At 46.7% G+C, this 27,956-nt stretch overlaps 1 protein-coding gene across 13 annotated transcripts in view; it reads left to right on the top strand.

Moving 5' to 3' along the window:
* Osbpl3 (oxysterol binding protein like 3) overlaps positions 1-27,956 on the top strand; it is a 185,858-nt gene that overhangs the window by 80,452 nt on the left and 77,450 nt on the right. For 12 of the 13 annotated variants that reach the window (XM_076566785.1, XM_006982186.4, XM_042273322.2 and 9 more), the window contains 3 exons: positions 6,910-7,145; positions 27,626-27,742; positions 27,891-27,944. In XM_076566785.1, the coding sequence (XP_076422900.1) occupies positions 7,053-7,145; positions 27,626-27,742; positions 27,891-27,944 (264 nt within the window). In that variant the 5' untranslated portion in view covers positions 6,910-7,052. The remainder of the gene's footprint in view (positions 1-6,909; positions 7,146-27,625; positions 27,743-27,890; positions 27,945-27,956) is intronic. The other variant, XM_076566788.1, reaches the window with a different exon arrangement.

Genomic DNA, 27,956 nt, shown 5'->3' with positions numbered 1-27,956 from the left:
CTAGTGAACTGTAAGGACATTGGTGCCAGAGACAGAGAGATGTGAGAGTCTCTAGAGTCAGGGCCCAGTAGCTAAGAATAGTGGCACATGCCTAGAATCCTGCACTCAAGGTGGCAGAGGCAGGAGTTTCAGGACAGCCTGGGCTACATAGATTGACCCTGTCTTAAGAACTAAACAAGATGCAGACCTATGAACAACAGTGACAGTTTCAGTGTGCTCAAGGCAAGGGCGTGACTGTAGCCTTATATCCTGTCTGAACACTGAATCTTGTCCATTAGTAAGGGAAGCAGGAAGGCAGATGACGAGAGTTTCACATCTGTGTTACTAAGGCTTGGAGAAGACATGTGGAAAATGACCAATAAAGATGTGGCTGCTTAGGGTCTGGAGATAGTGCTCAGTGGTTAAGAGCACTTGCTGTTCTTTCAGAGGACCAGAGTCCAGTTCCCAGCACCTGCTTAGGGCATCTCACAACTACTTGTAACTCCAGTTCCAGGGGTTCTGACGCCCTCTTCTGGCCTCCCTGGGCACCTGCATGCCTATGGGCCACATACATACGTTCAGGCACACACATACACACGAAGTAAGTAAACCTATATTTAAAAAGATGCGGCTGTTAGTTTGAGGGGTGGGAGGTGAAAGTGGCGGGGTGGGAGGTGAAAGCGGTGGTCTGTCTGATGTAGATTATGGAGGGAAGCTGGCTAAACCTTTTCTCTCTAGTTACAGAGGAGAAATGAGAAGCAGTGTGTGGACATGACAGTGAGATAAATTTCACTTCTAAACGGTGGAAAACTGTAGTTTAGCAAATAAGTCAGAATGTTGTTCCTATCGTGGGAGGGAGCAGCGGAGGTTATGGGAGTGGTTGTAGAAAGAATGCTTGCTTTGGGTGAGAATTCACCCCGGGTTCCACAGTTCTGTGGGTGACTGGTGGTGGTGGGTTTGTACTTTTTGTTCAGGCGATAGCGGCAAATGAGTGGTTCGGACACCGACTTGGGCACCACGGCCAAGCATTGGGCCCTGTTTCACAGCTTCGCACATGGGCCTTGCTGAAGTGGCCTCGGAAGGACCAGGAAGGAGCAGGTGGCAGAAAGGGCATTCTGTTTGGATATGCCATGTGGAGCAGGCATTTGGCTCAGTAGACTCACGACCCCTGTCTTCCCTGGAGGGAGAGGCTACAGTGAACCATGTTCTGCCAGGAGCTGCCCTTCCGGTGCCAGAGTGAAGACTTTGACTCCAAGCTTCAGACACCCCAGGGACAGTCAGACACTGTTGTTCCTGCCAGACAGTTCAGAAAGATCAGCAAGCACTTCACACAGGTTCAGGGCCACTTATCAGTGTCTGAGGTTACCACACGTCAAACCAGCTTCCAGACACTTCGGATCCCGAATTTCTGTTCTGAGGCATTTTAAGTCACATCACCAAATCTGTCCTTCTGATCACGTGATGTGTCCGAAGTGGAGGTGTTGTGAGGTATTCTCTGAAAAGGCCCACGCCTATGTTAGAATAGTTTCTTTTACCATAGCATAGAAATGGGTACCCCGTTATGGTTTCTGGTGCCAGTTTAGGGCACAATTTATCTGCTTTACTGAGATATTGCAAATTAACTAGCACTGTATGCCTTCTGGTCTTTTTGAGTGTTATTTCCAGCTGTGCAAGGAAAACCTGTTTTTTAAGCCAAACCTGGCCAAGTGTCTGAGTGCAGACCCCAGCCCTGATAGCTGAACAAGTAGCAGAGTTATATGCCATGCTTTCCCATCTCTCATTAACCTGGTGTGTATGTGTGTGCATGTGTGTGCGTGTGCATGTGTACATGTAGAGGCCAGAGGTTGAGGTCAGGTGCCTTCCCAGTCACTCCTCATCTTATTTGTTGAAACAAGACCTCTCACCGAATCTGTAGCTAGCCAGTTCAGCTAGACTGGCTGCCTAACAAGCCCTAGGGACCCAACTGTCTCCATCTCCCCAGTGCTGGGATTGCAGGCCTACACCACCTCTCCCAGCCTCTGTGTGGGTGCTGGGGATCTGAACTCGGGTCCTCCTTCTAACATAGCAAGTCCATGGTAGACTGAGCCATCTGCCCCTCCTTATCCTGCTTTAGGGGACAGCCCGTGGTGATGAAATGTGCGACTTGCCCCTTCTCTGTGTATCTTCTTCCAGAGGAAGTACGCTGCTTTAATGGTTTACAGACAGTACGTCCTCAATTGTGTGTGGTTTGTTGAAATGATAACCGTTGAATTTCTTTACAATCCTTACTGCTTTGGGTTGAAAGAGGCATAGAGGTCTTGGGCTGCAGAAGCCAAGGGGAGGAAGGGATGGGACTCAGCTCTGTCTGTTCTGTCCAAACCAGATGCCTTAGCCTCATTTCCTCATTTCCTTCTTATGGCCTCCTGAGAGGTGGATAGTGCTGTTTCCTGTTTTGCATGGGGAAAACCCTCCACCAGAAACCAAGAAGTCCTTTCAAAGGTACATTTTGGAGTAGGAGAGCGCCAGTGCAAACGAGGTTGGCTCCTTCCGAGGTCTGTTGTGGTCTGCACGCCTCCCTCCATTCTTTTCCAAACAGCATCTCCTTTTTCATGGGGAGTTTTAAAAGACGTTTCTTGGGATCATCTTGTAAATGCACTGGGCTTTATTCTTACCCATTGAAAACTATTTTTCAGAAGACTTAAGTTATTTTATATGTATGAGCATTTTGCCTAAATGTATGGCTGTGTATCACATGCCTGTCTAGTGCCCCTATATTGAAGTCAGAAGAGGTCGTGTGAGCCTCTGGAGTTATTGTGGTTGGTTATGAGACACCCTATGGGAATCAAACCCAGGACCTCTGCAACAGCAATGCATGCTCTTAACTGATGAGCCATCTCTCCAGGCCTCTTCCCCATTTTTTTTTTGATTGGACTCTATCCTCTTTTCCCTAGTACAAGCTCCCAAATGGCATATGTTTGCATAAATATGCCCACTGGACTTGTAGCTACAGCTCTTTTTCATCAGGTTGACCTGACACCTTTTTAAAGAAGCTGAACAGTAGTGAGAAAAGCCCCAGCCCAGCTCAGAGACCTGGTAAAGTTCTTTGTGTTGGCTGGGTGCATCTGGCTTTCACTCTGAATATGGAGACTCCATATAGGTGAGGTGCGAGCACCCGAAGGTCTTTTGTGGGTCTGTCCTCCTCTCAGCATCCTAGAGATCTCTGAGACATCAATTCAGGCTCCTGCCCCACGTGCCTCCTGGGAATTTATCATCACGGCATTCCTGGGTCAATATCATCAAGAGAACAGCTTGAAGTAGAGATGTCCTCAGTTGAGCCAACCCGTTCCTACAGTGGGCCCATCCCAGCCCTGTGGAGTTCTTGGGAGTAGGTGCAGGCATCCTCCTATCCGATAGTCCTCGCTTAGCCTTGCAGAGTCCCTGAGAGTGGATGTGGTGCTTGTCCCTGTAGATTGACTGACCCTTAGACTTGGGGCGCTGCTCCTTTGTTCTTTTCTCTGAGAGTTAAACCCCTCCTCTTCCTACAATGAGCTTCATTTGTCTTTTAGAGGGCAGTAAGATCCTGGGGAACAGAATGGTGTTTTCCTGCCTCGTCCTCTCAGGCTGCTTTAGTAATGGGAGGAAACAGGGCAAGAGAGAGGACTGTGGTGCTGGCAGAGGCCTTCACCCTAAGTGCCACCCCAGTGAGTATCGGTTTTAGCCCACTAAGAGCCTTGGCCTACTTAATATTCCCTCCAAAGTGAGATTGCCAAAGTCGGGAGATAAAGGTGATCCTTTCATCAGTTGCTCGAGTTGGGGTATGGACTTCTCATTTGGAAAGTTTTCATGACTCCCATGACTCATTTTATTGCCCAGGGCATTCTCCCTCCTTCATACTTCGCACATACCTCTCCTCCCATATTCTCCTTTATCAGAACCTTAGGCTTAGGAAAACAAAACCTGGCACACACAGACAGAAATCCTTTGTTCGTATCCTAGTCCACTGTGGACATGTTGCCATGGTGATGACTGTACACACACACACACACACACACACACACACACACACACACACACACACACACACACACACGCTCAGTTACCGAGGATACCATTGGGTTCTTTTTTCCCCTTTCTTAGACAACAGGCAACACTGTTACCTAAATAAACTATTAGGATGTCTTTATGGCTTCTCTTGGCACGTTTTAGCTACTTTAATTTGCTCCTAACTCAGCTGTCCTTAGTCATGCTCTGTAAGTAGAGCTGACTTTATGAAGAGCCAGTGTTCACTTTCAGGCTTATTCACTGGTGGAGCCACTTGTAATGCTGTCAGAGATGGAGAGCATGCGAGCGTAACATGGGGCGTTAGTCCCTTTCCCATGGCCATGACTAAACATAAAATGACAGAGGCAACTTAGAGATGGAGTGCTTTGGGGGCTTATGGTTCCAGAGGGATGAGTCCATGGTGGTGGAGTGGGTGTGGCCAAAGGGACAGGAAGCTAAGGGCTGGAATCTTGACCCCCAAGCACAAAGCAGAGAGTGAACAGCAAGGAGGAGAGGCCTTAAGCTCTCAAAGCCCACCCCCAGTGACATACTCCCCTCAATCCGGCCACACTTCCTAAAACCTCCAAAACCAGTGCCACCAACCAGAGACCAAGTGTTCAAATACATGAACCTGGGGTGGCGGTGGGGTGTCTCATTCAAACCACTACACGTGGGACTCGACTTCTATGGCTCTAAGTCCCTTAATTTATTTTCCAAGATTTAGATATCTCACTGTGTGGTTTTGATTTTAGCTTATGGCTTTAATGTAATCGTGTTTAGAGAACAAAGTGCCAGAAAGACATTACAAGGTTTGAGTATTTAATAATCAATCCCATTTGATATCCTGACTAGTTGGTTCCTGGACAGTAATACAATAGCCTTTTTTTAAAAATTGGACTTATGTGAACACTCCAACTGGATGGATTGAATAAAATATATTTCACTGTCAACATGTGTGGGGAAGTTGTAGAATTTAGTTGAACTCAGTGTGTTTAGAAAGGTCTTGGCCTTCTGCAGCCCAAACCAAGCACATCCATTGCCCCTTAACCCAAGGCTTTGCATGAAGATGATGCTTCCTGGGACTTCTCTATGAAGTCTGAGGGGGTTCTCCCTCACTGTAAGACTCCCTATAGCTGCCTGTAACTGGTGGCAGCTGGCAGCCTCAATAGCTACTTGGAAGTGGGGGTGCCCGTCTAGGCCATGGTCAGTACTTTCCCTGACCCTCAGTACTTTGCCATGCATGAGTCCAGTGCATCAGAGATGGTGTAATAGCTCTTACGGCTGCACCTGGCCACTAGGGCACACCTATTTCCAGCTCCGTGTTTAAAGGCTATCTGTGGGATATGGCTAGTGACTTAACTTACCAGAGGCTCTGTGGTCTTCTCTGTAAAATAGAGATAATACCCTCCTGTCAGACTGTTCAAGACTGAGACGGTACTTGTGGGAATCCTTGTTATAGCATTTGGCAGCGAGTAGCGTGTACCCTACCCACCATTCACTGTTTTAATTACCAGTATGCTCCTAGATGTGGGAAATTCTGTAGTCTCTCTCCCCTCCAGTTTTTGTTACATTGCATTACAGATGTCTTTAGAAGGAATTTAAAAATATCCTTTGGGACTAGCCTAGTCTACAAGTGAAAATTCCAGGGCAGTCAGGGCTACACAGAAAAACCCTGTCTCAAAAAAACCCAAATAGATAAATAAGACACAAAGAAACATGTATTTTAAACTGGGCCATGGTGGCACACGCCTTTAATCCCAGCACTCAGGAGGCAGAAGCAGGTGGATCTCTGAGTGTGAGGCCAGCCTGGTCCACAGAGTTATAGGACAGCCAAGGCTACATGGAGAAACTGTATCTCAAAAAAAACCTAAATAAATAAGTGAAATCCCTTGGGATAAGAAACCCACTGCCTTTTTCAAACAACAAAAAACAGAAACAACAACAGCAACAAAAAACCGAAACAAAAGAATATCATTCACATTACATTGACCTCATCTTTTCAACAATTTCAAATGTCCATTTCAGTGACATTTGTAAGTTTCACAGTGTCATACAACCGTTGCTATTGTCTAATTCCAGACATTTTCATGACCCCCAAAGGGACCCATAACCATTAAACAATCACATCCATTCCCTCCCTGACCCCAGCCCCTGGCAGCCAGGAAGTGGCCTGTTTGCTGACTCTGTAGATTCATATTCACAGACTATTATAACAGTGGTCTTTTCTGTTCAGCTTCTTTCACTTAGCATGGTGTCTGCAAGGTTCCCCCATGCTATGTAAATCCTTCGTTCTGTTCCATGTCTGGATGATAATCTCTTACTGGTTTTCTTACATTTAGTCTATACATTCATCAGTTTAGGAAGTTTCAAAGCTTCCACCTTTGGCTGTTATTAATACTGCTGATATGCGCAATAGTTTGTAACTTTTCCTTTGAATACCGGTTTTCAACTCTTTTAGAAGTAAAATTGTATATCGTGTGATATATTTTGTACTTACATTTTTTGAGAAACGGCCGAACTCCTCTGCCATGCTGTACATTTTATGTTCACATCAACAACGGGTTCTAATTTCTCCACATCTTTCCAATGTTGGTTACTTATTATTATTATTATTGTTATAGTTGTCATAGTGATGTGAAATAGCGCCTCACCGTGGTTTGAGAATGCTTTGTAGTACTGGTTTTGTATGTATCTGCATTCATATTACCATATTAATGTTCTTAAACCTGTCACATTTCAAAGCCATATGAAAAACCATATATATACCCCCATGGGTGGAGGTGCAGAGGGTCTTTTGACCACTGGAGTCTGTAATGTGTGCTGTGGCTTTGCCCCTGTGTAGCTGAGCAGAGGTGATCTCTAACCTGTATAATTCTCCAGCCTCTCTAAGTACTTTCCTCTTGGTTTTAGGGATTTCCTCAGAGACATCCAGGATGGTTTCTAGACACACTGGATAAGAGCTGACACCTGCCTGTGTGGACCCCACCCTCTCAGCTCCACCATCTTCTCATGGCATTTTGACTACACTGAGCCCAAGTGACCAGCTCTTCATAATGAGTGATGAGAAGAACCTGGGCGTGTCCCAAAAATTGGTTTCACCTTCAAGAAGTACAAGCAGCTGTTCCTCCAAGCAAGGGAGCCGGCAGGTAACCCTTGACCTCCTGTCATTCTTAAAATGCAAATCGAATCACAAGGATTTGCAGATAAAGACGTGTGCTCACTTGGGAGACTCCAGCTCCCAGTTTAAGAGCAAGCACTTGTTTTCATCCCTGGTTACCTGAAGAGAATCGATTCCTGTTCCTCCGGGTACTGAGAACTGCATTTGGCTCTTGGTATTGTTTTAGTTAGCCTTTGCAACTGACCACTAACATAGGCTCTAACGGTCCCATTTTCCCTCCCTGGAAGCGGAATCGTACAGACCAGGTTACCTGCCCCAGAGAGGACCAGATGCCACACTAAAGCTCCACCTCTTTTGCTCCAGGGCCTGCCTTTTCTTTTTTAGAGATTTATTTATTTTTACTTTATGCGGATAGGTGTTTTGCCTGCACACACGTATGTCTGTGCACCACATGTGTGTAGTGCACTCAGAGGCTGGAAGATGGCATCTGTTCCCCTGGAACTGGAGTTGTTATAGCTGGTTGTCAGTGGCCATTGTGGGTGCGAGAACTTAACCCAGGTCCTCAGCATGACAAGTGCTCTTAACTGCTAAGCCATCTCTCCAGCCCCTCCCACCTTTCCTTATACCCTATTAACCAAAATAAGCAGCAATTACGTATTCAGTAATTAAATATCCACCCCCCACTTCCTTCTTGTCGCCAAACTTTTGAGGAAAGCATGTACCTCCAGATTGCCTGTGAGGAGCTAAGGCCTCTCCTGCTTTCCTTTTCTGATGGGATGAGGGAAGCTGGTAAATGGGAAATAGTGACGGAAGAAAACAGTAACATGGGTAGAATTAACTCCTAAGTAACTGGCTGTGGTCACTCGCCAGTGTGTGGGGGCTGGCATGTTTGTGTTTATGAGTATGACTTCTTGGTTTCCTTGCCAAGGAAAGGAAGACACGGCTTTGTTGGCAGAACTGCTGGTGTCCAATCATGGCAATCAGGGCATATTAATCACTGCAGTCCATCCTGCTTCACCATATCGGGAGTGGGGGTGGGTAGGGGGTATATGCAAGAAAGCTAGATTTTTCAACCCAGGAGGACTTTGAGCCGTTCAGTATTTACTGGCTCTGTGGGCATCGCCTTTGCCCTGTGGGAAGCTCTGGCCTAAGAATTTGCTTTTGTCCGATTTGGAAGCAGCAATTAAGCAGTGGCCCACCCTGGGAACACTGTACAGTGGTGACTCAACTAAGTGTCCCTTAGCTTGAACGTTGGTCTCAGTCAGGGAGCTTGCCACCCACAAGTCCATGATTCTCAGCAAATTAAAGTTTGCCGTGAGCTTGACGTGTAGGAAGTCCTTTAAGATCTCTTGAGAGTTAAGAAACAGTGTGTTTTTTGTTTTGTGTTTTAAGTATTTATCTCTGGCGCATGCCTGTGTGCGCGTGCGTGCGTGCGCGCGTGCATGGGCTCTCGCGTTTGTGTCTGTGAGTATGGCTGCACCTGTGCTGTGACGTCCACATGGAGGTTGGAGGACAATCTCAGGTGTAGATTCTCACCCTCTGCCTTGTTTGAGATGGTCTCTTCATTGTTCCTCCAATGCTTACACCAGGCCAGTGGCCCATAAACCTCCAGGGACTCTTTCCCTGCTTCTCGTCTTGTAAGAATGCTGACATTTCAGACGCTTGTGCTATGATGCGTCTGTAGTGAAGAACTCAGGTCCTCGTGTGGTGTGGTGTGTGGTGTGGTGTGTTGGCTAGGTGTCTTTTTGTTGTTGTTTCTGCCAACCTGACACAAGCTCAGGTCATCTGAGAAGGTGGAACCTCCACTGAGAAAAATGCTCCCATAGGTTGACCTGTAGGCAGGTCTGTGGGGGCATTTTCCTGATTAATGATTGTTGTTGGTACTGCCCACTGTGGCCACCCCCAGGCAGTTACCCCTCGGCTGTTTAAGGAAATAAACCAAGCAAGCCACAGGGAGCAAGCCAGTAAGCAGCACTCCTCCATAGTTTCTGCTTCAGTCCCCACCTCCAGGTTCCTGCCAGGCTTGATTGAGTTCCTGCCTTGGTTTCCTCCAGTGTAATCAGGTGGTGTAAGCCAAATAAAGCCTTTCCTCCACAAGTTGCTTTTGGTTGTGGTTTTTTATCACAATAAAGAAAGCAAACTAAAACACGTGACAGGCACTTTTACCCACTGACCTAACTCCCCTGCCTCTGGGATTTTTTTGTTTTTTAAGATTAAATTTGTTGCTGGCTGATGCTAATGCACCATGGGTCCCTGGAGATCTGCTCTCCTGGCAGTGACTGTGCCTGCCCACTTGGCCGGCTTCGGCCAGCACTCTGGACTGGAGAAGAGTGTGGTTTGTCCTTCCACCCTGGCAACTTACTCCACGCAGCATGTCTTATTCTGTCCTCCTTTGCGCCACAGGGAGGGTGGGTCCAGTGAAGTAGCAAGTGTGACAGCCCCAGAGGAGCTGTGGCATTTCCGTCCTCGCTACAGGAACTCTTTCGAGCGTGTTCATTGACATTGGTTGGTTTGGTTTTCACAATGCTCTTTTCCTTCCCAATTTCCATAAAAACAGCAAGAGGATCGCTACCCCCTGCTCCAGCTTTCCTTGACCATTCAGCACACGGCCGTCCTTTATATTTAAGACCTTCCACTTGAACTTGTGTGGTCAGCACACACAGTTGCCGTATGTGCTGGTCAGGTTTTTGTCAACTTGACACAGACCAGAGTCACCTGGGAGGAGGGACCCTCCACTGCAGAGTTGCCTCTGTCAGAGGGACCTGTAGGTAGGTCTGTGGGGCACCAACTTGTTGCGGTTGATGTAGGAGGGACCAGCCCACGGTGGGCGGTGCCACCCCTGCACGGGTGCTCCTGGATGGGATAAGAAAAAGCAAGCTGATCAAGCCATGGGGAGCGGGCCCATGAACAGCGTCCCTCTGGGAGCCTCCCTGGATTCCCGCCCTGACTTCCTTTGGGAATGGATTGATCAGGACACGTAAGTCCAATAAACCTTTGCTTTCCCAAGCTCCTGTTGGTGTTGATCATAGCAAAAGAAAGCAAACCAGAACACCTTATTGGCTTAAACGTTTGTATTTCCTCTATGACAGAGAACGTAGAGAAATTAATGTATTTATTTTACATCTCTTCTGAATTTAGTTATAAAACCTGTTTAATTTGCGGGGACCACCGTGTATTGTGTCTCCCCACTGTCCCACTTTCAGACAGAGGAAAGTGTTCTGACCAGGATGGCACGGCCTTCCCACCCATGATGGCTTTGTCATCCATCTTCATCTGTCTCACACACTGGCCAGGGCACTGCTTGGGTCTCAGGAGCCTTGGAAGCTCACTCTCCCTTGCCGGCCCTTTGGGGACTCAGCTGTTCCCATTGCATCTGTCAGTTGCTAAATAAAGCACACAGTGCATTTCTAGCCTCATCACAGGAAGTACAAGTTAGATGCTTAAAATGGCAAGATTTCCACAGTCACAGGCTGGACTGGAGGAATGTTAAAACGCTAACTGGTGAAGACGTGAACGGTTACCTCCTTGCATTGAAGGTGCCACCTTGAATCCCCTTTCAGGTTGCGCTGTGCTCGTCCCCTGTTGACGTCACTGGACATTATCTCTGGTGCTAGTTTTCCTTGTGTGCTCTGGACTGTGGATAGAGCCTCATCTTGTATGCCTCCTGTGAGATCTAAATCACCTGCCTTGGTGTGGGATGTGCTGTTGCTTACTTCCGCTCCCGGGGACTCTGGTCCAGGGCAAGTGTCACGTTGCATTGGGACTCCTTTTCCATGGTGAGAATGGAATGTCCCAGATCCCCATAAGGCCAGCAGGTAACCTGGCCCAGGTTCAGCCGCCTCCTTCCACCTCCCTGCATGAGCAGATGGCAAAACCTCCATTCGCTGTGCTGGGAGGACTTCCCTCTGAGTCATCTTGAGCCTGGCTCAGGTAGGGAAGGTTCAGCTCCCTTAGCTCACAGACGTAAGCCAACAAACACCTTTGCACACAGTAGGTTTTACATTTTTACTTTGTTTCCGATCCATGGAGATTTTCAAACCTTCAAAAACATAATCTCCCCCATCCCTGTAGCTTTATTGAGATGTAACTAACAACTGAAAATTATATATATTTATAGTTTATACTGTGCTGTTTTGATATTTGCATGTGGCATGAATGATACACACAGGCCAGATAACAAATGTACCAATCATCCTACTTGGTTATGTGTGGAGTGTGGATAACAAGAGCATTTAGGATCTGTTCTCCTGGCCTGGGGAGATGCTCAGTGTACAGTGTTCAAGCACGTGGGTTTAATTCCCAGAATCCACGTAAAGTTGGGTGTGGAGATAGACACTTATGAAACCAGCTCTGGGGAAGTAGAGACAGACAGGTCTCTGGGGTTCCCTGGCCAGCCTCTACTAGTGAGTGAGCTCCAAGCTCATGAGAGACCCTGTCTCAAAAATAAGGTGTTCAACTCCTGAAGTGCAACATCTGAAATTGTCCTCTGGCCTCACCTCACAGCTGTGAACATTGTCCTCTGGCCTCACCTCACAGCTGTGAACATTGTCCTCACCTCACCTCACAGCTGTGAACATTGTCCTCTGGCCTCACCTCACAGCTGTGAACACTGTCCTCTGGCCTCACCTCACACCTGTGAACATTGTCCTCTGGCCTCACCTCACACTTGTGAACATGCACACATATAGAGACCTACTTTCCTGACAGATGTCACATATAGTTTCCCCATGGTATTCACAAAGGTATCAGTTCCAGGAGCCCCACTGATAACAGAATTTAAGAATGCACAAGCCCTTTGTGTGAAATGCAATAGCTTTCATCTGTCAACTAGGCCACCCTCCTCTGTTCTTCAAGTGGTCTAGATTCCTCATAGAAACACTGTGTTAGCCGCACTCTCTTCAGGGGACAATGACAGGAGGGAGAGTCTACATGTTTGGGCACGATCTCTCTTTGAATATTTCCAGTCTGCAGTTGGCTGACTCCATGGAGGGCAGGACCCAGGGGTGGACGGTGTGATTTTCTCACCTCTTCTTCCCATGTTGCTCCTTGGGTCTTCAGGTTTTCTTTCCCCTGCATAACTGGAGCTCTGAACCTACAACCCCGTTCTCTAATCTGCTAGTGTGTTGCACCATAATCCTACCTTCTGCTTTGGAGAGTACAAGTTCTAGATGACATGTTAGGTAAGAAGACGCCCAGTGTGCTATCAGTGCCCGGTGTAGTGTCCCCCAGCTTCTTCCATGTTGTCACAAATGAAGAATTCATCCCTTTTAAAGACAGAATAATACTTCTTTCCAAAAAAATTACATTGTTATGTCTTTATGAGAAAATGTGTCACATGTATGCACATGCATGTGTGTGCATACTAAATGGACTAAATGTGTATACATGCTACGTTTTCTTTGGAGACTTCCTTTTTTACTAGATGAATATAAGACATCCTAGATGTTTTTGCTTTACACATTACTACTCTGCTTGGAGTCTGGGTGGCAGCAGAAAGAGTTCACTAAGAGCTTGAATTTAAACTCCAACTTACACAGATGCATATGCACACACATTACACATGCATACCACACCTTTCGCACACTTCATGCACACTACACATCACATACATACCTACCACACTCACATACGTCATACACACAAGTTTTTAAAGTAGAAAATAAAATGTGCTCTTGTTCATGAGCCTTAGCCTTTCTGAATCCTTTTAAGTTTTCATCCAACACAGCCAACTGGCGCTCAGAGTCTCTGGACTTGCTTTCTGTTCCTTCAGCTGAATTTTCCTGTCTTTGATTCTTGAATTGACTTGAACTTGTTCTTTCTATAACAGACTTGAATGTGTAAAATGTCAGAGAGCCATGGACTTCCGTGTAGATCTCCATCCATGTATCTCACTTCCATGTAGATTCCCCATCTGTGTGTACCTCACTTCCATATAGATTCCCCATCCATGTGTACCTCACTTCCATATAGATTGCCCATCCATGTGTCTCTCATTTTGTATAGATACTCCCCTGTTCATTCATGTATCAGTGTTAAATGTACCTGCTTTCTTGAAGGAGAAAAGGAGAACGAAGGAAATAGCACATGGAAGCGCCTGGGCTGGCTCATGAGGGACATTCAGTGCATGTGGATTAAGTTAATGAATGAATAAGCATGCAGTTGCTGGGTGGAAAGATTCCTGTGCAGACTGCTCTGTGGATTCATGAAGTAGGCGAAGGGATATGTAAGTAGGAAAGAGAATTGCCTATTTTTAAATTTATAAAATATGAGCAATTCCAATTTCCCTTTGTCTTTTTCCCACTGCCCTCTTCCATTCCTGCCTAGGAATTTCAAAATACTGCATTTTAGAAGCCAGGCAGGGCTAGACAAAATGAATGGGTGTGGCTTGTCTTTATTAGAAGAGCAGCCCTATAGCCAAGTTTTGCTTTGCTTCAACCACTTCTATTGAGAAGCTGCTACTGGATGTGCTTGAGCTGGAGATGTGAAGCTATGGAAGGACATTGGAGCCAAACAAACATCACAGATAAGAAACCAGTGGTTGCAAAGCCCTTGGTGGAAAGAGGGCACAGCCTCCATTCTTGAATGAGTTGTTAGCATTTGGCATGAAAATCAGAAATGAGAAAGTAAGTTCTGCTGAAACAGTTCACAAGCACTGCACCGGCCTCAGCCTGGGACTTGAAAGAGAGATCTATTTCTGGATGAGTCTCCCCACGGTGACTCGGCTTGCTCTTGTCACCCTGTTATCCCTGGGCTAATCTTTGGTGGCATTTGAGCTCCCTCGAGGTCACCTGATGAGAGTTAATCTTGAACATTATTAATGGACCAGCCTTAATAATATTCTTCCCAGGGGCCCAGAAGAAGGCTACCAATGGCAGGGGAATGAATCTAGATACACCGAGCTCTTCGTCCGTTTACTTTATTCCTCTACAGCAGAATTCTATCTGTACAGCTTCAGCTCTGTCCTCACACTCAGCTCCTCTCTGTGCCTGTTTTTCCTGTCCTCATAGTTTTAGGAAGCTCCTATGCTTTTGACCTCATCTCTGTCCTCTGTTCCTTTGTCCTCCATCTCTCCTTCCTAGCTCATTACTCCTGGCTCTCAGAAAACTCAAGAGATCTGCCTTACCCTCTACAGAATCTCTGTCTTCCTCTCTTCTCTCTGGCTATGTGGTTCCATCTCTCAGGACTCCTATTCCACCTTTCACTCCACCTGGATATGCAAAAACATCCTTTGTTCTCGGTCAATTGCTCTGGCATACTACTAGGGCTGAAGGCAAAGGATGGTCTCAGCTATTCTGTACCCTGTAGTCATTCAGTGCTTTGTTTGGGGCTGGCCCTAGCTAAAGGGGAAATTTTCAAAAGACAATACCCAATTCAAATGCTAAAAAGGGAGCTGGGAGCTCAGAGGCTGAAGGCCCTGCCTATGTGACCTTGTCCAAGTATTGGCTCCAGCAGAATGCTCGCACATACATGTTCTATGGAAATTATGAGCACAAGCAATTCATAACGAGGAGCAGCTGAATATTAAAAGCTGAATAACACCAAATAGTCCGTGATAAATGGCTTCCCACTTGAAGGACCCTTGGTCTGTCAAGGTATAGCATATATATCATATAGCATATATGTATCATATTCTTGTGGCTCACCACAAGTTAATTTATGCAGGCTATTAGATTCTGCTACACTTCAGAAATCACAACCAACCTGGGCTCAGTGCCAGAATCTATAGGATAGGTTGGCTGGGGGAGAATTTGCCAAGTTTTGCACGGTGAATTCAAGTACACTGTCCAGGTGTTGATATTTTCAGTTGAGTTTCCAACTTCCTGCGATTCAAGCCAGGTGTGGTGGTGCATACCTATAATCAGCACTTGGGAGACTGAGGCAGGAGGATTGCAAGTTTGGTGCCAGGATGGGCAGAGCCCTATACTCTGTCAAGGAGGAGGAAGAGAAAAGAGAGGAGGAAGAGGAGGAAAGTTTGCTCAGTCCATTGATTTTATTTTCTTTAGAGGCACTGAATTCGATCAGGTTCCTTTTAAAAGTGTGGACTACATCAGCACTCTAAGACATTCAGGAGGTGTGACCGTGGGACCCTCCTGTCACGTCACATTGTCTGTCTTCTGGTGGCGTCTTGATTCCTTTCCTATTGTTATAACGGGATATCTCAGACTGATGGTTTCTAAAGAATAAAAAATAGTTTATTTCACTCTGGAGTCAGGGAAGTCCAAAGGCGAGCAGGATGCTGGCATGGGGTGTATCCCGATGATATTGTGCCGATTGAACTCATGGCAGAGAGTGTGAGACAGAGCGCGGGGGCAGCCTCTAACAGCCTTGTAACAGCATGCTTTGGGTGACTCATCAAGAAGTCACTCCAGAAAGAAAGACAGCTGTCCCCTTTCAATGGCTTCCTGCAGATCTTTGAGAGCAATGGGACCTTTCTGGGTCCTGATATGTGTGACTCAAGGCCTTAGGTGCTGGGCAATCAGTGGCCACCATGGGGTCAATTTGAGACAGTAGCTCCAAGCTCAGTATTTCATGCTGATGAAGGTTAAAGACAGAGGTACCCTGAGGCTGTGAGCAAAGGAAAGCAAGCTTCATTAAAGAAATGTGAGAAAAACAATAGAGACTCCCGAGAGTGGGAGGGGTCCCAGCAGAAAACAAACCAGGCACACTCTGAGCTAGCCCAGGGGCTTTTTGTAAGATTTAAGCAGAAAACTGAGGTCATTTATATTGGGGTTGGGTGATCCTCTGAGCCGTTCATGGGCCAAGCTATGGGGCCTCATAACACTCTGAGTATATTCCTCTGGTGTAACCAGGGAGACGACCGTGCACTGCCCACATGCTGCTCGCCCGGTTATGGTGGTGGTCTCACGTTAAAGCCCCCACCTCTCTGCCTTTGACTTCTTCTTTGTTAGCTGCTGACCTTGGCTCATCTATTGGCCGCAAGCCCTGGCCAGCCTGGTTAGTCACCAGCTCTTCAGATGTTGCTCATCTCTGACCTTCGCTGGCTGATAACTGAAATATTCTTCCTTTGTTCTCACATTTATGTGTCCAGCTTGTTGTTTTCCCGGGAGCCTTTTCCACGTTACTGCCTAGGGAGCGCTAACTCCTGCCTCAGCTTCACCACCTCTGAAAGGCCATACCTCCCCATACCCCACAGTGAAAAAGTTCAACATGCGTTTCAGGGGATCAAACTATATATTAATAGCGAATAGTCATAGACTATCAAGGGCAGCAGGAATTAGCTCTGGAGCCAGAGGGCCTGAGCTTAGATCTAGGACAATTTATAACACTTCTGGCCTAAGACAGGTCACACCCGCTCTGTGCCTTAAGTTCCTTATTGAGTCGTGAAAATTGCCTGGTTATTCAGGACCTTGTGTGGAAGTGCCTGGCCACTCTCTTTCTACATGCCTGGAAGTCCCTGGGACCCTCAAGGTGCCCCACAGGTGACTGCTTCTCTGCCTCGTTCTTCGAGCCGTAGGGTAGTGGTCATGTAGAGGCTTAGCATATATCTAGACCACAGTGAGAGGAGGAGTCAGCCAGGGATGCTGCAGGTTAGGACCACCCAGCAGCATCTCTACATCTTCTGGTATCTTTTCACACTGTCCTCTGAAATCCCAGAACAACTCCTGAGGTCTAAACTGTTTGTATTTGCTGTGGAAAGAAAATACGGCTCAGACATGTTAACGCTTGTGTCCAGAGTCAGGTGACCAAGGGGCCATCTATTTAGAAAGCACTGTCTTTAGATGCTAGAGGCGCCTTTAGAAGTCAATTCAAGGTCCACATGTCCTGTATAAATGATGGTTTAAAAAGGCCTCCTTGAGCCAGCACCTCTGTGAGTGAGGGGCAGGACAGGATGGCTGAGTGAAGTAGCATGTGGACCAGCAGAGAAAAGAGACCCAGCTGTCTACTTCTATCTTTATTTTCCAGGCTTATTTTCTGGGCTCTTTCCTACCAGCTTTTTAGCCACAACTACGTTGTAATGTTATGTTCTGGATGTAGGAAGGGTGAGAAAATAAGACTTAATTCACAAGAAATGTTCACACTGAATCTTGCAGAGAAGCAAACATTTGTACAGGAAGGGGTTAAAGCATCAGCTAAAGTGACCATTGTCGGGGCTCTTGCTCCTCTCCGTGTCTACAGAGGACAGGCTGTTGCTCCACACCTAATCAAAAGAGCAGGAGAAACTGAACCTTAAACCCTTCCGAAGTTCCCGACCCGTCTGTCCCAATCTGCAGCTCTGGAATAAAAGGCAACAAGTAGGGCCCGAAGAGACAGCTCCGTGGTTAAGAGCGCCGGGCGCTCGCACAGAGGATCTGGATTTAGTTCCCCGCATTCACATGACAGCTCACAACCAACTGTAACGCCAGGGCCAGCAGGGCCAGCACCCTCCTCTGTTCTCAAGCACACATGATGCAAACAAACATACATACAAGCCAACACCCATACATGAAGTTAAACATGAAATAAAAAACAGCAGAGATAGCTTTCTGTGTTTTACATACATACAAGCCAACACCCATACATGAAGTTAAACATGAAATAAACAGCAGAGATAGCTTTCTGTGTTTTAGAGTCACTGCCTTGATAAAAGCTTCTTGAGGTGCCTTAAGAAAATGAATATATCTCCCTCTGATTGGCAGTCGCCATAGTTCGGGTCACAGGCAGGATGGACCGGACCCCAGGTGTTCCAGCATGTCTTCCCAGCTGTATAGCACCTGGATCACTCTTGAGAAGTTTGAGATACAACCTTGAGCTGAGCTGGCCCAGTCGTTCTTTCTCGGGGAAGGGAAAATCTACTTCAATAATTTGGTCGTGCCAAAATGCTGATGGCAGGCAAGGTGGCTTGGTGGCTAGAAGCATTTGCCACCCCAGGCTGACGGCCTGAGCTGAATCCTGGGAACCAGGTAAAAGAGCTGGATGTGGAGTTCAGCATCCGTAATCCCTGCTGTCCTACCGGGAAGTGGAGGCAGAGACGGGAGAATCATCCAGAAGTTGGAAGGGCCACTAGCCTAGTGTATGCAGGGCGTTAGATATGAGAGAGACCTTGCTTCAACAAGGTGGAGGAAATTTACTCCTGAGAGCTGTTCTCTGACCTCTACATGCACACTGTGACACACGACACACACACTCATATACACACACACACACACACACACACACACACACACACACACACACACTAAATAAAAGATTCCAATGGCCCAGGAGTGACAGTGCAGGAAGTAAGACAGGGTCAAGCAGAAGACACCAAGACAGTGGTGGAGTAGTGAGCATTCCCTGCCTTCCAGAGGGCACAGAAAAAGCCGGTATGCCTGTGGGCACTGGCCCTGGCACCGAGTCCATCACTGTCTCCCCGCCCCCCTCACCCCCCTATACCATTCACAGGCCTGTCAAAGGTCCTGGCATATTTCTAGCTTACTGTCTCATTTACCTTGTGTGGTGGGCTGGATGCTGGCCCCCCCTAAAAGACAGATCCACATCTTCACCCTCAGAACCTGCGAACGGTGACACTGTTTGGGAAGGGGCCTTAGTGGATGTGGTTCATGTGAGGACCTTGAGAAGGGCAGGGCACTCTGAGTTGTCCCGATGGGCCCTGAGTTAATCAGCAAGACATCCACATGGGAGAAACATGGGAGAGAACACGATGTGAAGATGGAGGCAGATGTGGTCTGTAGCAACAAGCCACAGGGCAGCAGGGAAGCTGCAGCCTCCAGAGACCAGGACAGCCCCAAACAGATTCTTCCCTGGAGCCTCCAGAGGGAGCCTGGCTCTGTTTAAAACTGGGCTTGGGATTTTTAAACTTCTGAGTGGGGTGGTGGGAGAGCCCACTTCTATAATCCTAGCTAGCACACAGGAGGCTGAGAGGGAGGAACGTAAGTTTGAGGGCAGCCTGGGCTATATGGTGAGGTCTCATCTCAAAATCAAAAATGGAGAGAGATTTATTGCTTGTCATTTTAAGCCACCAAGTTTGTGGCCATTTGCCAGGATAGCCTGAGAAAATTAGTTCTCTCTGCCCAGAGTCCCAGGGAAGCCTTTAGTCCAAGAGAGCCACGCCTTGGGGACAGTGCTGGTCTGAGCTCGCCTGCTGTGGCACACGAGGTCCTCATTTGGACCTATAGATTCTCAAGCTGCGATCGATGCCTTTTCATTTTTCATGTGTACTAACTCCCCAAGTCTCACTGCCTGGTGGTGTGTCTTGGCATTTCTAGTGTGGGTGCTAAATATGAGACCAGTGTGGGTGCTAAATATGAGACCGCTGTATTCAGAAGGGTTTGTCGTGTTGCATGTCTACAACTCATGCCTATGATTCCATGTCACACATGCAACATTTCCCAGAGTGCCTCTGTTTTGATTACATACTTCCGTTAGCTCTTTGAGCACACTGAGATGGAGAGTAGACATCAGTCCGGTATCTAGCGTGGACATGGGTTTTCTTGAGAGATAGCAAGCATTGACGTTGAATATTATGTTTTATCTGAGTACATTGAGTATGACGGTGTTTTATCTGAGTACAGAGTTTGCATTTTTTTTTCCTCCAGTGCTCAGACACCACAGGGCACTATGTGCCACAGAAGATGTTTTTAAAACAAAAGGTAACAAAGATAAAATACAAAAGGATGTTAGTTAATAGGAGGATCTCTGTGGGTTGGAGGCCAGCCTGGTCTACAGAGCAAGTTCCAGAATAGGCTCCGAAGCTACACAGAGAAACCCTGTCTCGAAAAACTAAAAAAGAAAAAAAAAGAAAAGAAAAGAAAAACAAAGGATGCTTCCTGCATTGCAACATAGAAGGAACCAAAATGTCCTACGCTTTTACCGCAGGCCCAGGCCCATTCCCATGGGCTCTGGAGGAGAGTTCCATCCCACATGAGGGTGGTGAGTTAGCCCAGACTCCCCTGTGGCAGGCTGGCTGCTGCCTTAGAAATAAGTCATTCGGAGACAGGAGCTGGAGAAAGGATGCAAAAGGTTTGTGTCCTGGTCCCCAGAAGCTTCTTAATTTTGTGATCCTCAGGTAATTAATTTTCACTTAGATTCCTCATATCTTAGGCAAAAGAACTCAGAAGGTGATTGTCACATTCTCTTTCAAACTCGGGATTTCAAAACAGCTATTCTGTGCTTGGGGGAAAAGCCATTGGTTACAATTTCCCTGGAAGTGAGAAGAAAAGACAAAAATACAAAACAAAAGAAGGTCAGAATAGGCTGGGAGCTCTTGCTGGGTGTGTGGTGGGTTTGGGGTGAGGAGGGGGGAAGGGTGACCCTGAAGGGTCCTGCTGCGCTTGTGGATGCCCTTGTCCAGAGCTGATGGTCCGCTGTAAGGTTCTGTGTATGAGCTGCAGATGGAGCCCACAAATGTGTCCTGCTGCTTCTTAGCAGTTAATGGTCCTGGGCAGTTCACCTTGGAGTTTCAGTGTTTGTCTCTGTATGATGAGGGTGATGATAGTGTCTCGATGCCAGAACTACCTACCACAGGACACATCACCCCCTTTATTACTGTCAGCACCCCCATCCTCAGAGCTGTGGACCCCCACCACGCCCTGGTGGGCTGCCTTTGGGCAGAATGGTTCAGGGATGTCTCCATCATTCACAGTAGCCACACCTCTTACAGAGCAACACTGTGGGGAAAGAGGAAATCCATAGGGGATGTTTTCGTAGCTGTTAGGGCTTTGATACTATGAGAGGAATATTTAGCAGTATCAATAACTTCCAAATATATCTGAGGAGCCTAAAAAGTGCTGAAGTAATTGCAGCCATAATTATGCTAAGTGAGTCACCCGCAGGCTAGAAACAGTCATTGCCTGTGTGCCAAAGCTTTTTTAAACGGTATTTTAATTATAAAACCATCTGTGGTCAATACAGTCACAATAAGCATTTCGTGTCCCTTATTTAGAAACCCAAGGTGGTCTCAGGTGGAACAGTGGGACAGCTCTCAGCTTCCCTGGTGTCTCCCCCACTGTGGTCGGCAGCGACTCCGTGATTTCTGAAGGGACTGGGTGGGTAGCATTCTTCCAGGAAGTACTTCAGGTGTTTGTGTCCTCTAGCTGGTCCCGTGATAAGCCTGGGAGCATTGGGGGGCCTGGAGCCTCTGGGTGTTGACTCTTCCAGCTCTCCACATCTCTCTGCTAAGAGAGAAAGCCCAGTGCCTGCTGGCGTGTGGTAACTGATGGTCCCCAAACAGCCTTCAGAATCAAAGTGGGCTCACCCATGCTCATCTCCTTTTTGAATCTTCAACCCTAAAGTGTGGTTTGTACCTGAGGTGACGTCACTAAAGCTGCGCCTCACACACAGGGCGTGAGTTTCTGACGAGATTTAGACAAGATCTTAGAGTGCATTTATTCTGACTCCCTCTCAGACCTAGCATCAATTCTGTCCTCCTTGGCCTGGTGGCCATTAGCCTCTGATGGAACGCTCCCAGGTCTGAGGAGAGCGCTTTTCCAGAGTAGCTGTGCCGCTTTTGACTTTTTATCAGATGGTCTTCCTGCAGAGCTGGACTCTGGGGTCTTGTGACTCCTACTCATTAGTCCTGTTTTTTTCTCCCTGGAGTCTATGCCCTTGGAACTCTTCAAGACAGCGTAGTCTTCTGGAAGGGATCCAGCAGTAGTGACTAAAGCCCAGCCCCTCCCCCACCTGTGAACTGAGATATGCATCTACAGGATCTCCGAATGATTTTCACTTTATTTGACCTCACACACCAATCTGCCTCTGACTATTTCTTTTTTCTCTCTCTAAAAAAAAAAAAAAAAATTTATTTTTTTATTTTTTTTTTATTGCTCTATTGCCTGTTGGTGCTCATAAAACCTTAGCTGAGAGAAAGGCATTTAAGGGAAGGCAACTCGGGCTCTCGGTGATGACCGTCTACGCACAGGGTTGGTCTGACATCAAAGTGGTTGTTCTATTAATTGGCAATGTGCTGACAAGTATTTCCATGTGTCCATGGAAAAATCATGAAAGGTGATGTTGGCGATCTTTAGCCCTTCTTGATAGGCTTTACAAGATCACAAATGCCTTTAAACTTGTTAATGATGGGCGTAATTAGCTGCCACATGATTTAATGCCGGACATTGCCCTCTGATTTTTAAAAACCTGGTGAACCGATAACAGACTAATTAGAACAACCTGCTCTCCGGTCCTGCCAGCTCCCTCCCCACACTTCTCAGCTGCAGGGAGAATGGAAGTGTCAGTCATTTCTATTTCTGACATCACAGCTCGGATGGCTGAGAACTGGGCATGTGCGCCATGCCTGAGAGCTGTGCAACGTGCACACAGCTGTGCTGGAAGGAAGCGCTTGCAGTTGGTGCACTCAGCACTATGGAAATGAACTTGGCCCACTCGTGAGCATGAATAAACGCCTAGCCGCCTTACTAATCACAAAGCAGTTTTCTATCTTTGGCACTTAGATGTTCGTAGAATAGACCGAATTCAGCGCCGGATGACTGCCAGCCCGGCTTCGTTTGAGCTTTAGCAGAAGTCTTGAGAAGCCCCAGCTCTATTTCTCTCTCCATCTCATATTCAAGATGCCCTTTCAGTCTGATCCATGCAGGATGGGACATTAACCCAGGCGTGCTTGGGCTCAGTCGGCAGAGGTAGCCATGGCAGGACCTTGATCTCTGTGGTGGCCCAAATCTGCCCTGCAGTGTCTCAGGTATTCATTCCATTCAAGGTATGTGCCCTACCTTAAAATCAGCATGGTATGTGGAGGGCATCCGGTGCCGCTCCCTACAGTCCTTTTAGCCTGGAACACTGGCATCTCAAGATTATTTTTATTACTCTGTGTGTGTGTGTGTGTGTGTGTGTGTGTGTGTTTGTTTGTATACGTGTGTGTTCATGCATGTACATGTACACACATACATTGCCTTGGCACATGAGGGGAGATTAAAGGACAACTTCCACCATGTGAGTTTCCAGGGCTCGAACTCATGTTTTCAGGCTTGATAGTAACTGCCTTCATCCACGGAACCATCGCCCCAGCCCACATCTGATTTTTTTTCCTGCTCTGGAAAGCAGTTCACACACCTTGTGGGCACTAGGGCCCTTTCTATACATTCCTCTTCTCAGACTTGTTCAGCTGGTATTTACAGAGGACTCAGATGGTCTTGAACAAGGTTACAGTAAGACAAGGAACCTGTCTTGGAGCTGGACAAGCAGGCAGAGTAAATTGGGTTTTATTATTAGTGCCTATCTTCAGAGGAGGAGGGGACTTTCTTCAGGGAGGTAGAGGTTTGGGGAGAAATAAAAAAGTCACCAGAGAAGGAGATTAGGCAGGAGTGCCAGGCCTGAGGGGACAAAGGATCAGCAGCATTAAATGCGTGGGCTGATTTCTTACACACTGGATCGCCCTGGAAGATCAGAGACCTAGGAGCTCTGAGCAGGCTTGGTGCTTCTTAACTCCTTCTCAAGAGGTGGGCCATTTCCGGGATTTTCCTACCACCATCCCTGTCCCCTTGCCCCTTAAGATTTATTCCTTGTTCATCATTGGAATTTACACATCTAAAGTATAGAAAAAAAATTTAAATGATAGCAGAATAATAAAAAATATGCTGTGCCATGGGGTACCATTTGACATCTTTACTGCATCAGAGAATTTATTCAATTCTCTTCATTTTTTACATTCAAAAAATAAACATCATAATAAACAAGATCTTGAAATGGTATACAAGGGTTAAGCATGATAATCTAAGTGTGCGTCAACTCACTGTATATAGACTATGATATTAACCACTCAGTTTCCCTGACTCTCATCGCCTTTATTAATATCTACTATGGACAAAAGGCTAATGATTATGCTCTCCAATCCTTTTGTGGTGATGTTCTATCATTCCCTTATGTATTATTTCAAATGCCCCTACTGTTTAGTATTTCTGTGATTCAGGTGGCAATGTTTTGAACTGTGTGTAAGAATGATAAGTGGTGCTGGTTACCTCACGGAAAGGACATGCCCACGACAAAACCTAGTATCAGTGTCAGAGCTTTATTAGGAGGAAGAAGGGCGGTGGGGGAAAGAGAACCAGGCCTGGGGAAGGAGCAATGTGCTGAGAGAGAGAAAGATGGTGGGGGGACGAGAGAACAGAAGAGAGAGAGGATTGGGTCTGAGTCACAGCTCTTTAAGGCACAGGTGGGCATAGATTGTGTGACTAAGGCGTATGTAATCATCAGCACACACTGATGACGTAAGATGCAAGACCCCTTGCCTAGCTCCTGAACTGCTGGAGTTGTATGTGAGTTGAAGAAGATGGTCTCTGTAGTAGTTTGGGAAGAAAGCACCAAAGCACTGAGGCCCAAATGAAAAAGCAACAACTTACGAGTTAATTGAATGGTAAGTTGTCTGGTAATGCACAGTGAATAGGCTACCATTGAACTGACTACCTACCGCTGAGATGACTCTCTGGCTGAGCTGAACTATAGCCCAGCCCTTTCTGGTCAAGTGACACTAAGCAGGTCCTTACAATCTTGTCCTTGTGCAAAGCTGAGGATTCAGAAAATTTCTCCTTGTTACCTGAAGCCAAGCTGCTAGAGACTTCTTCCCAACACTGTTAACCACCACCAAGTGCCCCAGGCTTCCCAGCCTCCGAGGGAGCAGCCTCAGGCCACTGAGAGCCTTAGAGCTAGAGGTTGATTCTTAGGTGTCCCCTGATGGCTCACTGGTGACTTGGGAAGAAGCAAGCATTTGAGTGAATACGGAGCCCAGGGAAGACTTCTTCTGTGCCTTCCCCCTGAGCCACGGGGAGCCAGCCCTTTCTTCATGGTGCAAGTTTGCCTTTTTCAGCCTGCTAATACTTTCAGACCTAGGAGGAAGATGAAATGAGGAAAGCAGATGTCATTAATCAGGGGGAAAAAAACCAGCAAACCCTTCCTGGCTCATTGGCGTGAAGGACAAGGGAGCCTACTCTAGGCTCCTGGCCTCTGTGCTGGCTGGTTGGGAGAAATAAGCCATAGCTCTAGATTTGTGGAGCATTTCAAGTTCTAACCTGAGTTAGTAAATCCACTTTTGAAATCCAGTTCTTACCCATTCAGCAGCAGGTAAGACCCTGTCTACTTCTCCCACCCCTCCCACCCAAGTTTGGCAAGTATGCAGTAATGGTTAATCCGTCTTGGTGTTTGCACTGAGCACAGTTGAAGGGACAAAGCAGATGTGCCAGTTCTTTTGGCATTAGTGCTCTACAAGAAGCCTTCTGCTTGGGAGTCTGAAGACAAACAATTCCAAAAGACTGATCCACTGGAGCCCTTTCCAGAGGATTGGGCCCGTAGATTTTCATGTAATGATACCACACATGCCCATCATTCACAAATATGGATCTTTTGGATCTAATTTGAAAACAGTCATTTGGCCCAGGGACACCGGGCACGTTTTAATTGGTTCCACATTAGAGTCTTCCAGGAACATGAGTTCATAGACTTGTTCCAAGATTGAAGTTATCTGTCAGGTGCCTGCTGTTGACAAGACAGGAGGAAGTGTGAAGTAGACGAGACCCTTTGTGCTCTCAAGGGACTCCTGCCCTCGAGGGATAATGAAGCCTTGTACATGTTACCATGAGTAAAGGGAAGCCATTGGCAAGAATGGCAGAAGCCTGGCGTGATGGAGTTGTGGGGATGAAGGCTTACTTTTCTCTGGAGGAGGGTCATTACTGCAGGACCTTAGAGACTCACATTGCAACTGCAAGGTGGCTTCCCACGCCAAAGCAAAGGAGAGCAGGATCATTTGGTGTTTACATGGAAGGCTGTGTGCGGCTCATCACTCAATAGACATTCTCCAGATATTGTCCGGGTGTGACTGACTGACTGGACAGCTGATGGTGGTTATAACAAAATCTCGTTCAATGCCAAAAAGTTTCTGGAAATGAAACACTACATATCCCCACCCTCCTTTTTATTCCATGGAAGAAACCCCTTTTACAACTCCAGATTCTGAGATACCTACAGTGGCTATTTAAAAAATCTGGAATGTATCTTCATCTCCCTTCACAGTGAAAAGGACTCAGATAAAAGACAGATTACCAAAGAGTTCAATTTCCGGTTGCTAGAGATGACCTGCTGAGCTCTGGGAAACATGGAAAAGAACCCTGTGGGACCTCTACCTGCCCTGCTCCCTGGGGCTGGCCCAGACTTGCTTTCTGACTCCTCGTGTTTATTGGCCTCTGCCTTGTACCATCAGTCCAGGGATTGGAACTTTCTCTCAAAGCAGACAAAGTGTCTACATGAAGTCTTAGTAAGAATCCTATGTGTGCTATCTTACCCAATGTGGGAAATTTTTTATATGTAATATTTAGTGTGTGTATTTAGACTCTTCAAGTTGTATTCCAATCTGTGTGTATTCTGTGTATTATTATGACCTAATTAATAACCACCATCATTGTCTATCCTATTTACAAGGATAGTACCAGTATGGGGTTGTCTTGTGCAGATTTAGCAATGATTTAAGTATTTTAAAAGAAATTTTCAGAACGTTTGGTGTTTTTCTCTTTATATTTTTTGAATTTTGTTTTCCATCTATAACCGCAATAGCTAGTGATGGAGGATCAATTCCAGCAGCCATTTGTGCCTCATTAAAACTAAAAAGAACTCGGGCCAAAACCACAAGGATTTTACTGCTGTTCCTGTTACTTGTTTTTATGTCTTGCCGTATGACGCAGGCCAACCCGGCTTCTCAAGTTCTGGGATTGTAGCACGTCTTAAATAGAAATCTTTTGGATAAGAAGGGGAAGGCAGATAAAAATTTTCTGGGGGAAAGGGTGAAAATACTTATGGCCAAACTATCTTTCCGATGTTTCTGCGTTTCTGCTATTAGACCCCTAGAATTTGAAGGCAGTTATCCTGAACCAGTATTTCCAGTCAGCCTGTAAGATTTACGAGCTTGCATCCAATTCCATTTTTTACAGACTTTTCCTTTTAAAAGATTTATTTTTTATTTACATTTTCGAGTCACATGTGAGTGTGTGTCACATGTAGTGCCTTGAGGCCAGAAGAAAGGTCACGTCCCCTGGAACTAGAGTTTCAGGCAGTTGTGAGCTGCCTGTGTGGGTGCTGGGAACTGAACTGGGGTCCTCTGGTAGAGCAGCGAGTGCTCCTGACTGCTGAGCCATCTCTCCAGCCCCCACTTTCCAGCCATTCCTTAGGCACCCCCTAACATATGCACAGGTGCACAGACAGGCACACTTCCATCCTGACAGCCGTGGCTCTCGGTTAACATTCAGTCTGATGTCTGCCGACTGAACTGTCACCGCGTGATGACATCAGGGTGAGCAAAAATAGATCTTTCTAGTAAGATCTTTCCCTCCAGCTGTGCTGTCAAGGTTCAAAGACTGAAAAAAGAGAAACAGTCCTTCAGAAAAAAAAAAAGATGCCACTAAACTACAGCATTGAATCCATAAAGTCCGAGGGAGGTATGGGGATTCCATTTAAATTCCTTCCTGTCAAATCTAGCCAGGCTCCCCGTCTTGGATGGTTTTCCAGGAGCTTGCTGTTTCATGTCACTGTCTCTTGAAGGAGTGACATTTCGCCTGTATTCTTTCCTTGGAACAGGACAGCTGGGAGGTGGTGGAGGGCCTGAGGGGGGAGATGACGTACACCCAGGAGCCACCCGTGCAGAAAGGATTTTTGCTGAAAAAGAGGAAGTGGCCCCTAAAAGGCTGGCACAAGGTAAGACATCAGTGTTGGCTGCTCCTTTGTGAGCACACGCTCGAGCCACTCAGTACCAAGTTCTGTGCTCTATGCTCTATTTGAAGTTGGAGACGAGGAGGGATGTTAGCGTGTACATCTTGCTAAATTCTGTTTGCTTCCCCTACAGAGATTCTTCTACCTGGACAAAGGAATCTTGAAGTATGCCAAGAGCCAAACTGATGTAAGTCTTCTT

This window comes from Peromyscus maniculatus, chromosome 3, assembly GCF_049852395.1.
Source record: "Peromyscus maniculatus bairdii isolate BWxNUB_F1_BW_parent chromosome 3, HU_Pman_BW_mat_3.1, whole genome shotgun sequence".
NCBI lineage: Eukaryota > Metazoa > Chordata > Mammalia > Rodentia > Cricetidae > Peromyscus > Peromyscus maniculatus.
The sequence above is the reverse complement of the archived record's forward strand: the minus strand, read 5'-3'. Positions and strand labels throughout refer to the sequence as shown.